The sequence below is a fragment of the Bemisia tabaci genome, unplaced genomic scaffold (assembly GCF_918797505.1).
Source record: "Bemisia tabaci unplaced genomic scaffold, PGI_BMITA_v3".
NCBI lineage: Eukaryota > Metazoa > Arthropoda > Insecta > Hemiptera > Aleyrodidae > Bemisia > Bemisia tabaci.
In genome coordinates this window covers 103,163-117,168 of record NW_027311755.1, presented here as the reverse complement: position 1 = coordinate 117,168, position 14,006 = coordinate 103,163, and the positions used below count along the sequence as shown (strand labels likewise).

General features: G+C 38.3%; 1 protein-coding gene across 3 annotated transcripts in view; it reads right to left on the bottom strand.

Annotated features, from left to right (window-relative positions):
• Window positions 1-14,006, bottom strand: part of LOC140225857 (major facilitator superfamily domain-containing protein 6-like) — a 105,046-nt gene that overhangs the window by 55,867 nt on the left and 35,173 nt on the right. For 2 of the 3 annotated variants that reach the window (XM_072305826.1, XM_072305827.1), the window contains exons 7-13: window positions 13,364-13,477; window positions 12,091-12,187; window positions 10,696-10,857; window positions 9,890-10,020; window positions 7,971-8,142; window positions 6,376-6,482; window positions 124-5,818 (exon numbers count right to left, since the gene is read on the bottom strand). In XM_072305826.1, coding sequence (XP_072161927.1) covers window positions 5,702-5,818; window positions 6,376-6,482; window positions 7,971-8,142; window positions 9,890-10,020; window positions 10,696-10,857; window positions 12,091-12,187; window positions 13,364-13,477 — 900 coding nt within the window. In that variant the 3' untranslated portion in view covers window positions 124-5,701. Of the gene's footprint in view, window positions 1-123; window positions 5,819-6,375; window positions 6,483-7,970; window positions 8,143-9,889; window positions 10,021-10,695; window positions 10,858-12,090; window positions 12,188-13,363; window positions 13,478-14,006 lie in introns of those variants that run through there. The other variant, XM_072305828.1, reaches the window with a different exon arrangement.

The window sequence follows — 14,006 nt, the reverse complement described above, 5'->3', positions numbered from 1 at the left end:
CATGGAAGGGAGTTCCGTGTCAAAATCTGACAAGAGATGTGACTGATTTGAAGTAAGAGTGATCGTGATAAATCTCTCCCTCCAAAAATGTGGTGGTCTGTAAATAAAGCAAAACTCGTGAGATTCAGTAATAATAATAATAATTTTATTTACGTTTATTGTTCACAATTGGACAACAAAAAACTTGCTTAAATTACATAAGACGAAATAAAAATTCTATCCTGTAAATTATTTTTGTAATCCAATAGGCATAAAATGATATGTCTCAAGTAATCAGCTTCCGCACTCAAACTGTCACTCCAACAGCACAATTTATTTTTACAAAGTAGTTTCAAGTATTCCTAACACAAGAGGTATCTCCATCTCTGCACAGCATACTACCAAAATGCGCACGTAACACGGGAGAAAAGGGTACAACAAATGTAACATCAAAATTTATGGGACAGGGAGGTCTCAACGGAGATGGGGTACTGAGTTACAAAAAGTTAACAACCGTCTTCAAGAAGGGAGAGGGTCATTTTACCCTGTCCATATACATATGATATCAAGAGAAGCCATTGCCATAGAAATCCCTATTGTGCTCCAGAGAACATAAAGGGCGAGCTTTGGTTGTCAAGTGGCGATTGTTGAAAGTTGGCAACACCGCTTCTCCTCCATTTAAATGTATGTAAAACAATCGATCCTTGGTGAGGAAGTTTGCCTCACCTAATACCGATATTTTCAATGTATTTAAATGGAGGAAAAATAGTGTTAGCAAATTGCAAAATCGCCTCTAAAGGGATAACGCCTCCTTGCATAAATACCTTCTGAATTATTTTCAAAGGGTATAAAGACTAGAGATGGAGGGTATGTCGGCTTCCCTTTTTTTTAAATGATGTGTTAAATTCTGTCTCACATGTTGAATGGACTTAAATTGCGAATTTTGGTAGATTCAAAAGTAGTATTAATTGTATTTTTAGAATAGGTAATTAATAATACTGTCAAGTAATGACTTTAAACAATAAAATGTTCAAATTAAAACAGTCCAAGCTAAACATTGCGATTTCCTTTCCGAAAAAAAATATTTTCCTTCCTGCAAAAAAATTGCGTGAAACTAACTCAGAGATTTTCAAGAGGAAGTTTAAGAGGATGCACTCTTAAATTTAACCTCTATATACCATTTATACCATATCATACTGTAAATAGATATTGCCTTACTTTACTATTTTGTGTGGCTAATCCTTACCTTTAATTCTACTTGTTCGTGCACTTGAATTATGGCGATTATTGCAATCTTACAAAATTACACCGATAAGTAACCTCTCATTTAACAGCTGCAGTTTACAAGCTGTGACGGACCCTGCAAGAACCTATGAGTATAACACGCAGTAGAGGACACAACCTCAAAAGTAGGTTAAGAGTTCTTGGTACCTTCATCTTAAGCGCAAATGTACCTAAATTAAAGTACAGAGTCGTAGAATAGCCTGCAGTTGTAAACTGCACAAGCGACTCACCAACCTGTACGGTTTTAGAACGTCGGTCTCTGCTCAAGAGACATCCTTTGGTATTTTAGGCCGTTAAATAACCTTGGAATAGTTTTTTTTACTCAGTGGTTCACCTTTTCATGGATTATTTCTCAATTTCCTAAAACCTCGAAATCAAGAGAGAAAAATTATTCTTAAAGGCTCCATTGCTCTATCTATTTGTTCATTCGGGAATGTCAAAAGAACGTGTAAAAAAAACGATGCTATCGCAAATTTTTGCTTAGAAAAATAATAAAATTAGTTTTCCTAAAAAGGAGGAAGAGGAATATGAATTCAGGAGAGTTTATAGGTACTTTTTCTGATATCTAGGTACATGAAAACAATCCGTTCCCTACAGTGGCGTGGCGTGCTTTGCGATATATCGATAGATATGCCACTCAAACCTATGAAAAAAGATCGATCATCAGGGTGTTCACAGCGAACACCCTAGTAATCGATTCTTTACAATAGTTTCAAATGGCGAGATATCGATAATCGATCATTCACGCCACGCCACTGGTTCCCGACATTCTTCTGGATAAAACATGATTGAGAGCAAATTATACAGAGTCATGCTGTACCTGAAGCCGGATTATGTATTACTATTATTGAAATTGTATCGTCAATCATTTTTTTTGTAATGCCTATGTCGGGTGGAATCGACGACATGGGCAAATCAAGAGATGCCCTCATTTTTTCATCAATTTCATCTGACGGGGGCATTGACAAAACAGATTAACTTTGTAACTTCATTCCACCTTAGTCTTGTCTTGGTCCAGTCAACAAGCAAAAAATTTCAACAATCAGGCTGCAGGGCTGGACCTTGCACTATGCAAATCAAGAAATTTTAAAATTCCGAACAATGCCGGGAATTACAGTGATATCGGCGGTGAAGTACCAGACCTTGTAGCTCGGTTTGAGACGTTGTAGACTTCCTGCTATACTTTATTTTTTAAATGGAAAACAACTCGACGTCCATTCTTGAAAACTTCCGTGTTTTTTACCTCTATGCAAAGTAAACTTTATGAAAATTTCAAGAAATGATATAGATCGGTCCTCTTTCAAAATATTGTAGCGGGCGCGGAGATTTCTAAACGCTTCAAACGAGACACATAATCCGGTAGTTTAACCTTTGATATTCTCTTGGATCTTATACGCACACCTGAATTATCCTCTCGTGTTGTAGACAGAGACAGGAGACCCTCCAGAGGTATCTTGGCAATGGTGGAAGCTTTTACTTTCGGTACCCCATCTTTTATCTTTTAACGTACCTACTTTGTGGATGTCGAGCAACGTGTTGGGTATTTTCTTTGGCAATTTTACCGAAATTTGGTAAACTTGTTTGGCTCATCACGTCACCCGAAGCTCATCGTCCACCTAGTAGGTGAGATGACAATTCTGCCGTGCTTAGGGAAGAACGCCGTATGAACATTCGAGAGTTGCCAAATTTCCCTCGATAAAAGATGTATTTTTGACGACATTCATGCATATTTTTCTTTGAAATTTTCAGATATTAGATTAAATTGCATACAAAATTGCCTGAAAATTTTCCAAATTAATTTTCGGAATTTTCCCAGTAAATTCGGTTTTTATCGAAGGAAACTTAGCAACGTCTGAAGGCTCATACGGCGTTCTTCCTTAGCACGGCAGGGTTGCTACCATACAACTGTCCACAAGGAAGTGTTGAATCCACGAAAGTAAAAGTTTTTACCTGTCGCTAAGCGGCCATTGGAGGGTCTCTTGCCTCTTGTTGTAGACTTGAAAATTTGTATCATTTCCATAAAAATTTAAAACAAAACAAAAGTACAACAGCTTTATAAATTAATTAACAAGTTATTTGTTCTTTTACTTACAGTTAAGCTCACTCATACCGAGAATGAGACGAGATCAATGTAGCAGTATTTACAGGTTCGTAAGCGAGCGTTTCATGTATCTATGCGGGTACAAAAGTAAGCGAAAGCAAGTGCTAAAAAAGTAGCAGGCGGATAGGAAAGAAAAGCTGCGAATTTAACAGGGGTACCTTGCCTATGCTCGACTCTGAAATCAGGAATTTTGGTTACGAGTCCGAATTCTGTATGGAATGGAATCACTTGCACTCGTCTCGTTAAAATGCCTTCAAATCAAACGGATAGGCAGAAAATATGCAGCAACGTTAGAATAGTTGCACGCGCGTCAACACGGCGCTTATTTACAAATTGCTCCAAACTTTTTTCCTCCCATATTTTCTCCAGTCTACTTTGAACTGCTGAACTGTTTTGTAACGATCGTTGTTAGTGGTGGACCAAAATAAATATAAAGAAACACGGGCAGTGCACGATTTTGCCACGCGATGCGTAGTTATCCCTCGTGGAACGAACAGGTAATTTTGATATTTCGGTGCATTTTTGTCATTGACTTTTACATGAAAGCATGAAAGAAATTATGCTGAAACTGCGATATTCCGAACAATTCGCACTTACGCCTAATATCGGGTTGACGTAAATCTTAGAAGACGCTAATGCCGTAATTTGTTTGCTTACGTTACATGCTGATAAATTAAAATATTAATCTTAAAAACGGTTTTTCCTCCTCGGAAAGTACATTAAAACGCTCGTATCTCGCTATAAAGTCATTAATGTGTTTTTGAGATATTTTTACGAGATTATGCACCCGAAACGTATTAAGTGGATTGCTCCAAGATCTTATGCGAACTACATCAGAGCGATAATTAAGGTAATTCTCAGTCTAAATTCTAAACTTTTCCTGTATGTTGAGCTTTAAGGTAATTCTCAGTCTAAATTCTAAACTTTTCCTGTATGTTGAGCTTGTCATGTTCCTCAATTCACTCCCGTAAAAGCTTTACATTTTTGGCTTTTAATACAGAGGATGAGAAAAGTAATTCAACTTATTTGTCTCTAGGAAAAAAATCATCCATGTATGCGTGACATCACAGCACACTTATTCAACAAAATGATATTTACAAAATATTCTCTCATAAAAAAGGAAAAATGACTGATTCATATACAATTATAAAACGAACGTGCTTTAAAAACTGAGGAGAGGATTGTGCAAGGAAACGGTGCGATGGTATTCTAATGTGATAACTGCGGATTTAAAGAAACGCAAATACGCATATCTTAGGCATTTTGGACGCAATAAAAGAACCGGGAAAAAACACCTAAAAAAGGAAACATCAAAACATTTGAATATCAAAGGAGGGAGAGAGAGAGAGAGAGACGAAAGGAAGGAGGAGAGAAAGAGCTGGAAGCGAACAAATATACATCTTCACAAATAACGCCACAAAAATATTACATCCAATGATACTTAACAGTGGCGTGGCGCACTTTGCGATATATCGATTAATCTGTCATTTAAACTCATGGAATAGGATCGATAGTAATAATCGATCCTCTACCACAGCTTCAAATGGTACATATCGATATCAATCATTCACGCCTCGCCACGGATACTTAATATATATATAGAGAAAATATCTACTGCAAATGAATGCAATTTAAAAAAATGATAGAATAAAACCGCCATGAACAACTCTATCCATCACTTTTTTCTAGTAAGCTGACACAGCATGCTCAGCCTTGTGGAGTGAATAATAGTCAGCATGTCTATTCCCGTATGAGGGTCAGTCTTTAGACTAAAAACGGCCGGCAGTCGGTGAAGGGGCTCATTGTCAGTACGAGATTTTTAGAGTACCTAAGTCAGGGCCATTGCTACAATTATGAAAGAGAGACATTTTTAAAGGGCTTATTACATTCCCTAAAAATGATGATGAGCGCAAATGTGTCTGATTTACGTCAAAGGGAAATAATGACTTTTTCTCCTACAATTTATTTTTAAATATCTCCGATCCTACTACTTTGTATTAAGTTCTACTTGGACTGACAGAATAGATTCAGCCATTGGAATGAGTAATTACTTGCTTGCTGTAATTAAAAAATCTGCTTGAAGAGAGTATTGTCAACTACTAGATTACGGTAAAGATTTCAAACTTTTTTGCAATTACTACTATCCACGTGACACTAATCTCATTTTGATGAATTATGGTTTGTTATCACCAAGGGTCTTATACTTGGAGACAGTTGGAGGTAATGAAGTTCTTTCTGAACGATTGAAAGATATTGGGCTTCTAAAAGAAATTCACCCCCAATATCACTTTTCTAATAGTTGTTAACCTGGACTTAATAGGAATCGGTCGTAAATTTTCACCAGTCGTAAATTCGAGGTGCATCTACTGGTTGCTGAGCGAACACATTTGTCAAAGGTTTGGCCACACTGTCCACCACTTTGTCATCAGAGCGAGATAGAATTTCATTGTATTGCTAGAAAAGAAAAATTAGCATCAAAATATGTATTGATATCAAATAAAGTCTATCATGTCAAGAACTGAAAATGCATGGAGTGAAGATTAAAAACCATCTATGATCCTACGAAAAAACACACATCTCGATTGTGCTATTTCAAAACTCCCACTCTGATTTCATTTCTTGAGAGAATATTTTATTGAAACCTGTCTCTTAGCATTCTCTGAACTTAATCAATGATAAAAAAAACAGGTGTTGAAGAAGGTCCTAGATTGGATTCCTCCTGGGAGGTGCCTAATGATAGGTTAAGGGATGGTATTGAATTATATGTAGAAGGGGTTATGGTCCGATAGGACACGATGACGCGGTGTTTAGGTGCCATAGAGATTGAAGGAGTGCTGTAAAGTGACCTTCATGTAGGTATTTCATTAAAATATCAAATGATGTTTTCGGAAGTGCAACAAAAAACTCTCTCAAAATGCCGGACGAGTTGCGTAAGCTAATAAAAAGTCCCACCAATAAAACTGTGACGTCATGATCATATAATATTATGCATAAGGAATTGAGTGTCTTACCTGAAACTGATTTTGTATTTTTTCGGGGGCGGTTCTATATGATTGTCCATAGTTCGTGTATCCACCTCCTGTATCATTTCCTGTTCTGAATGGATTCGTGCTGTAGCCTGGAAAATAAGGGCAAAAAAACTTCATATTTACTAACCCATAGAATGAGCTTTCTCAACTCTAAAGGAAATGGAGATGAAAAGGTTCTTTTCATGCACGAATGACACTTTTTTGAACATTTATAACGTTCGTAAGTGTAATTGAACTGATGGGCATACGAATGATCAGTCTAAATTATACGTACATGTTCGGGATTTCAAAAATAGCACGATCAAGATTAACATTTTACAATGCTTTTGAGTTAAATGAATTTTGAGCCAAATGATCAGGTGAAAAATGAGTATTCTATCGTTCAATTTTCCTGACGAAGTATACAGTATACACTGTGATGAGTTCTACTAGGAATGACTGTAATCTGAAATATTTCAAAAAGTACCAACTACACCTCTCATCTGCGATACTCCTCAATGAGTGCTTATGAAAGGGGCCGCGTAGAAGTCAGGTTTACGACCCTTATTCCCGCATAAGATGAAAATGAGCAAACTGACGGTGAAACTACGAGACCACGTCGTAACTCGGTGTTTAACAATCTCCGTTCTAATTGTAGTTTTTTTTAAAGAGAAAAAACCAATATCATTCCTTGAAATTTTCACAGAGTATTTTTCTTCGCACAGAGAAGAAAAATCACGGAAGTTTTAAGGAATTTCCATTGAGACGTTTTCAAATTAAAAAATGAAGTATATAAAGGGTAATCTGCAACGTCGCAATCTGGGATACGCATCTCTGCAGTTCCGCCATCGAAATGTGATTCCATCGTATTTACAAGCTCTGCGGGCTGATTGTTGAAATTGACAGACAAAGCTATAGACAAAGAAGACATAGGGAGTATGGAGCGATCCTACTGGTTGAAATGGTTCGTTCTCATAGACTTAGGGAGAAAATGATGGACTAACTGTAGGGTCTCACGAGGGTTGCCGTTAGTTAGTCTATTATCTACCTTTCTTTGTCCATTGCAACCGCCCCGCCTCCACCAATAGAATCCCTCCATATCCCTTTTTTCCTCTTTGTCTATAGCTTTGTCAATAAATTTCAATAATCGACCCGCTGGCGTCTTTTCTTGGTCATTTTGCTCAGTCTGTCGCTCCTCTGACGTTAGGACATATCTTTATGGATCGTATTCGATCGAACAGGTGAGATTGTATCGATGTCAATTGGTTCAACATGTAAACATAGCCTCAAAAGTCAATTGAGAAATTTGAAGGAACGGGTTTTTGGTGATGGATTTTTTTATTCGTGTGATTTTTACCAAATGGCGATGGAAAGTGAAATTTTCAAGAATTTTCTCACTTTCAACTTTTGTAAGTTGAATCCTAAAATTTGTGTTTGCGATCGCGTTCTAATTGTCTATCAATTTCAACAATCAGCCCGCAGCTGTAGCGTGCAAGGTCACTGTGCGACAGGCTAGATTGTTCTCCAGGGTTTTGCCTGTCCCTTATTTTAGCCGTTTTGGTTTCTGTTGGGCACATGAAATGACTGATCTCAATTACCTCCTTGTCCCCCAGGAATGTCCAGGTTCCCGCCAGTTGTGCCGTAGGTGGCGTTGTTGTAGGCTTGTTGATCTTGGCCGCCCAGCTCGTGCAGACGTTGACTGGACAACGCCCGCGGTATTGGATTGCTCGGAACCCCGTGCGGCGCCAGATGGGCCGTTTCTTCGGCCACCTGAAACGAATCATGAATTTCAGGACCTTTTTTGTGGATCGGAGAGTGAGCTTTAGACACGTTGAGAATAGATCACCAGACAAGGTACGAAGTTCTTTTTTTTTTGGGGGGGGGGGGGGAGGCGGCTAATCCCACGCTGATTACCCCAGCCCCAGGTGACCATTGCCCGAGACCATCAATCTCGGGTCACCTGGCCGGGAATTGAACCCGGGACCTCTCGGCCAGCATTACAACCACTACACCACAAGAGGCCGACATACACAGGAGGGAGGTTAAGCATTCTGATGCAGGCTCAAAAGTCAAAAGTCTCGCTCATGAAAACGCAATGGTCTACATAAGTCAAATCGCACAACGTCAATAATGTTAGCGTTAATAACAATAAACGTTACCATGGCAGTCTGTGCGATACAAAAGTATGACAGCCTCAATCTTGACGCTTTTGGAAAAGCTAGAGCACATTATTCACACTTTGAACAAGAGAGGGTGGGAAAGGAACGACTCAGAACCCAACTCAGAAGCCTGCCATGCAAAATCGTTGTGAGGCGCGATTTCACTTATGTAGAGTATTGCGCTTCTTGTGACCGGGCAATTCGAATCTCCCGTAATCAATGTGAATATTATAAACGGCAATATCTTAGTTAGAAGTTGATTTCAGTAGTTTTTGTCGCGCGAATCAAATTCTACGCGAAATTCTGGTGAAGAATCGTGTATCAGAGTGCTTAAATTAGTACTTTGTTCGATAGCCCATTCAATCTAAAAAAAAAGTGAAGATTGTAGTGAACTTTCCTAACTTTTCTCTGAACAAATATTTTATCCAGAGAAATTAGGCAACGTTGAAATGCTCATAGGGCACAACACGATATGGGCCTTTCAAGCCCCATTATTCGATGCTGCGAATATTCTAACGCGATAGTTCGAATGATGCGGCAAACACAGTGCAGCCGGCAATGAACGCATATTAGCGCCTGCAAGACTCTAAGAATACTTCGTGCATTGCGCCAAATAGTGCGGTCGGTGCGACACGCATATCAGCGCCTACCAGATACTGCATGAATACTTCTCGCATTGCGCGCATGGCACGGTGCACGCTTTAATCGTTGTAATTGAAGCGCTATGTGCAGAAAGGACATTTCTTAATTGCGATGTTGCAAATAACTAGGCGTTGGGCAAGGTGTACCTTGTCTAGTGGTTCATTAAGTGCAAAGTTTTCTCATTAAAAAACAGACAGAAAACTTTAGAAATGCTCTAGAGCTCCCACGTTTAAAATACTCATATTCTCTGAAGAGTCAATTTCCAAACTTCATTTTATGAAAATGTTTGACGTAAGAGGAGGTTACGTTATGGGGCTTTAATGAGGAAGTGCCAACACCGAAAAAACAAGTGAAATTTCACTGGTATTTATGACCGAATAATTAAACCGATTAATTGCCTAATTTTTAATTTAAATTTAAACTGTATATTAATTTAATCATTTTACTTTATTTGTTTTAATGTGGTTGCATCCAGAATGTTAAACCAACTCCACTTTTTTTCGGTGATCTCTCCGAAGGATTTTGGGAGGAAATGGGACTTGGGCAGCTATAGGTGTCGCAGAGCGCCAGAGAAGGCTGTGAAAGTGGCTTTCATGTAAGTATGTAAGTATGTCTTACGTCAAATTTTACCACGGTACTTGGAAATTTGGATAAAAAATCCTCATTTAATTAGTATTTAAATAGAAATTCGTGTAACTCAAGACCAAAATTCGTACCTGATGTGGGTCTTCCGTGACAGGAATGTCGGATAAGAAACCAAGATCTTTTCGATAGAAGTTGATGAATATGAAACCAGCTAAAACGAGCATACACAAGACACCGTAAGCCCGGAAAGTTGCAGTCGTGCCTGAAATCCAAGTTATTCTTATAGTAAACAGTAAACAATTATTGGAGAAGATATGTCAAAATCATCTAATCTACTAAAATACGTGTGTTTAAATGGGAAATGCCGCCAGATAACATCACTAAGCGGTGCATTTTCTCACTTTTAAATCTATTTTCATACTATTTCCCACATCAGAAAAAAATTATAAAAAATACTGGGAAATCAGCTCTCTGAGCACTTTCAAACGCAGCAATAAAAAAATTGCATGCAAATTCTCCATTGCAGTTTCCTCAAATATGTTCGTCAGGGTAAATGTGTTTGCACAATGTTTTTAATTTTTACGAAGCAGCATTGCTCATTATCTTGGCTAGGTTCTTATCCCTCCTGCGGGCCGATTATTGAAATTGATCGACAAAGCATTAGACAAAAAAGACATAAGATATATGGAGGTATCCTGTTGGTGGATGCGTGTGGTTGCAATGGAAAAATAAGGTAGTTAATAGACTAACTAACGGCAACCCACGAGAGACCCTACAGTTAGTCCATCATTTTATCCCATTGTCTATACGAACCACCCTTTTTCAACCAATAGGATCGCTCCATACTCCCTATGTCTTCTTTGTCTATTACTTTGTCTCTCAATTTCAATAATCAGCCCGCTGATGTCCTCATTCCAAACACTACAGGTAAACTAACCGTAGTATGTGACGAAGATGCCACCGAAAACGGCTCCGCAACCACGACCCAGTCCGTGGTGGAGGCCTTGGAGCACGCCTTGGGCGGAGCCACGAAGTTGAGGCGGTGTGTTGTGAGCGATGTACGAGCAGCAGGCGGCCCACACAGCCGCATGGGTGATTCCTGCCGACAGAATCTCATTTTAAATTCACAAAGAAACGATTTAAGGGGACGCCATTTGAATTATGAAATTGACTTGTTCTGGTAATCATAATGGAGATGTTGCAAGTGTGAAGGGATTTGCGATTTGACCGTTGATTCTTCGGTAAAAGTTCGCGAGAAACACGATGGTGCCTCTGGTTTTCTCTGAAATCATCTCCCGAGCTCAAGAAAAGCTCTCAAAGTGAGGCCAAAATGGAGGGGATATCCCACCCTACCCTGAGAATCCACCTCTACATCAAAACAAACTCTCCGTGCAAAGATAGGGAGCAAATACATTAGCAGGGCTGCCACTTTATCTGGGGACTCAAAAACTGAAAACACGGCAACCCTGCTAATGTATTTGCTCCCTACCTTTGCATGGAGAGTTTGTCTTGATGTAGAGGTGGACTCTCAGGGTAGGGTGGGATATCCCCTCCATTTTAGCCTCAACTTCAGAGCTTTTTTTGAGCTTGGGAGATGATTTCAGAGAAAACCAGTGGCACCATCGTGTTTCTCGCGAACTTTTGCATAAGAATCAATGGTCAAATCGCAAATCCCTCACACATGCAACATCTCCATTACGGTAATTAAAATTATAATCAAGTTATTCTCGTATGAAATTAGTTGTGGAATTGTTCGGACTATTCCAATAAAAGCATAGTTTGAGTTAGAGGATCATCTAATTATCATAATAGTTACTACACTCAATGCTATGCATCTTAACATTATGAACACTGATATGTTTATGAAATTAAACGAGTGACTGAATGGAAAAATAACTCGTGTTACTAAAGAGCAAATGATGTTAAGTGCTGGGGCTATTTATATACATATTAAAGTTTGTAATTTTTTTATTTTATTTTTTAATCAATTTTAATAATTAACTCTTAGTTGGCCACCCCTTTAAGTTCAAAGTTGTATTACCGAGGTCCCCAAGAAAATCCACCTAACAAAAAATAGCCTAAAAACTGTAACGTTTCCTGCATTGCCTCCTGGCATAATCAGATGTGAACAAGTGAACATTTTAACATGATTTTCGTGGATTATTGGTAGACTTGAGCCTTAGGTTCGTATAAACGGTTAGATTTTGCGGGAGAATGGCTTCAAAAGAAGCTTAACAGAGGTCGATTTTCCCAAATTTTAACGCCTTAACGAATATTTTTCGCAAAATGGATCTACTGCGCTATGAAACCGGCGGTATAGTAACGTACTTACCCTGAATGAATTCGAAAGGTAGAACCCACCAAGGGTCTTTTAGCCAAGAGATGTAAAGGAATCTAACTATGTTCCCTCCCAAACCAAGACATAGGACCTGCAAACAAAGGAATTTAAAATAAACTGGTAAATAGAATAAAAATACGCGCGTGAGATTTGAATTATTTGACAAATAATTTTTCGGAACACGGAGAGAAACACGTTGATACTCAATTAAAATGTTTTATAGGCAGTATGTGTGCAAAGTAAATGACTTTTTTAATGGGGAGGAATATAAAGGCATGCAATATCCCCTACTGCGCCCACGGCAACTTCCCACTCACAAGTGCTGTCACAAAGTTGGCCTAATAAAAACTTCGAATAAAAACATTTAAATTAATCGATTCCATACATGGTCATAAGTAGGGCACCGGGAAATGTTTTAAAACAGAGTGCAGAATGTTAACCCTTTGTTGCATGAGCTAATCATTGATATTGGAGAGAAAATCTACATTGTACAGTATTTTTTCGACAATAGAGTCAGTTGGAATCGATTTTTGTAATTTTTATTTAAGTTAGGAGATCAGACTTATAATGCTCCCCAAAAATCATTTCTTGCTTTGATTCAATTTAATACTCCAGCATAAAAGTAAAGCTGAAAAGCATGTGTTGCTTTCATGCAACGCTATGCAACGCAATGAACGGCTAATCATGAAGTTCGAACTTGAGTGGTATTATGAAAGTCCAAAATCTGCGAAAGAATTACTTCTGTTAATGTAAGGAATAAAGCTGCTTAACATTGATGGGCAGAGTAGAGGCCTCTGAATCGGAACACACTGAAAAAAAATTCTCGGCGTTTTTACCAAGGTCCGTTGGTACCTTACCATCTCACTTTTTTACCAATATGGTAATTAACCAAAATAGACTGGTAAGCTTATCTAAAAACCGGTATTTTACTATTTTTTCAGGTAAGAATACCACTTTTATCGGTAATTAATTCCTGGTAACTTTGCCATTTTATCTCGGTAATTCTACACAGTCGATAAAAAATATTTGCGTTTTTACCGGGTCCAGTAAAATTACCGAGAAAGTCAATAATTTTACCGAGATTTTTCGGTAAAATTACCAATTCCATAAATGGTAATTTTACCAAGAAAAAACTGGGATCAAATAGAACCCTAAATTCTTGGTAATTTTACCCTTTTCTTAGTAAATACACCGAGATTTTTTTTTCAGTGCATATAGATTTGCGAGCAATGACTTATATGATATAAAGGAATATTAGGTGACTTACTTTCACGTGACCCATCTGCCTAATCAATTTAAAGCTGAAGAAGTAAGCGAATATCTCCGAAATGTGGTTTATCACAGAAGCCACACCGAATAATGTTGGGGTCCCTCCAAAATCCTGAAATGTAGATGAAGGAAAACGCATTTCATATTGAGATTAGTATATTCCGAAACAATCAGGTAAAATCCCTGTGAGTAATGCTGCCGTGCTTACAAAAAACTCCGTATGAGCCTTCAGAAGCTGCTACACGGAGAAAAAAACTTCGTGCATGGGACCCGAAGTTGAGGTCATATGGATCTCTGAAATTTTCTGATCTCGCAGCCGAAAACTTGAGGTCCAACTGCCGAAGTTCGGGTCAGACATCGAGGCACCTCGGTATGTACCGGAGTACTTCAATTGTCTGACCTCAACTTCGGCAGCTGGGCCTCAAGTTTTCAGATACGTGATTCGAAAACTTCAGAGATTCATATGACCTCAAGGAAGTTTTTTTCTCCGTGTAAATTTTATTTGACGAATCCCAAATTTCCGGCGGAATGCATGGGTATTATTCTTCAGATTTTTCAAATTGTTTTTATCGTAATTTCATGTAAAGTGTATGAATATATCAAGAAATAAAAATGCATGACTGTTCTCATAATTTAATTTT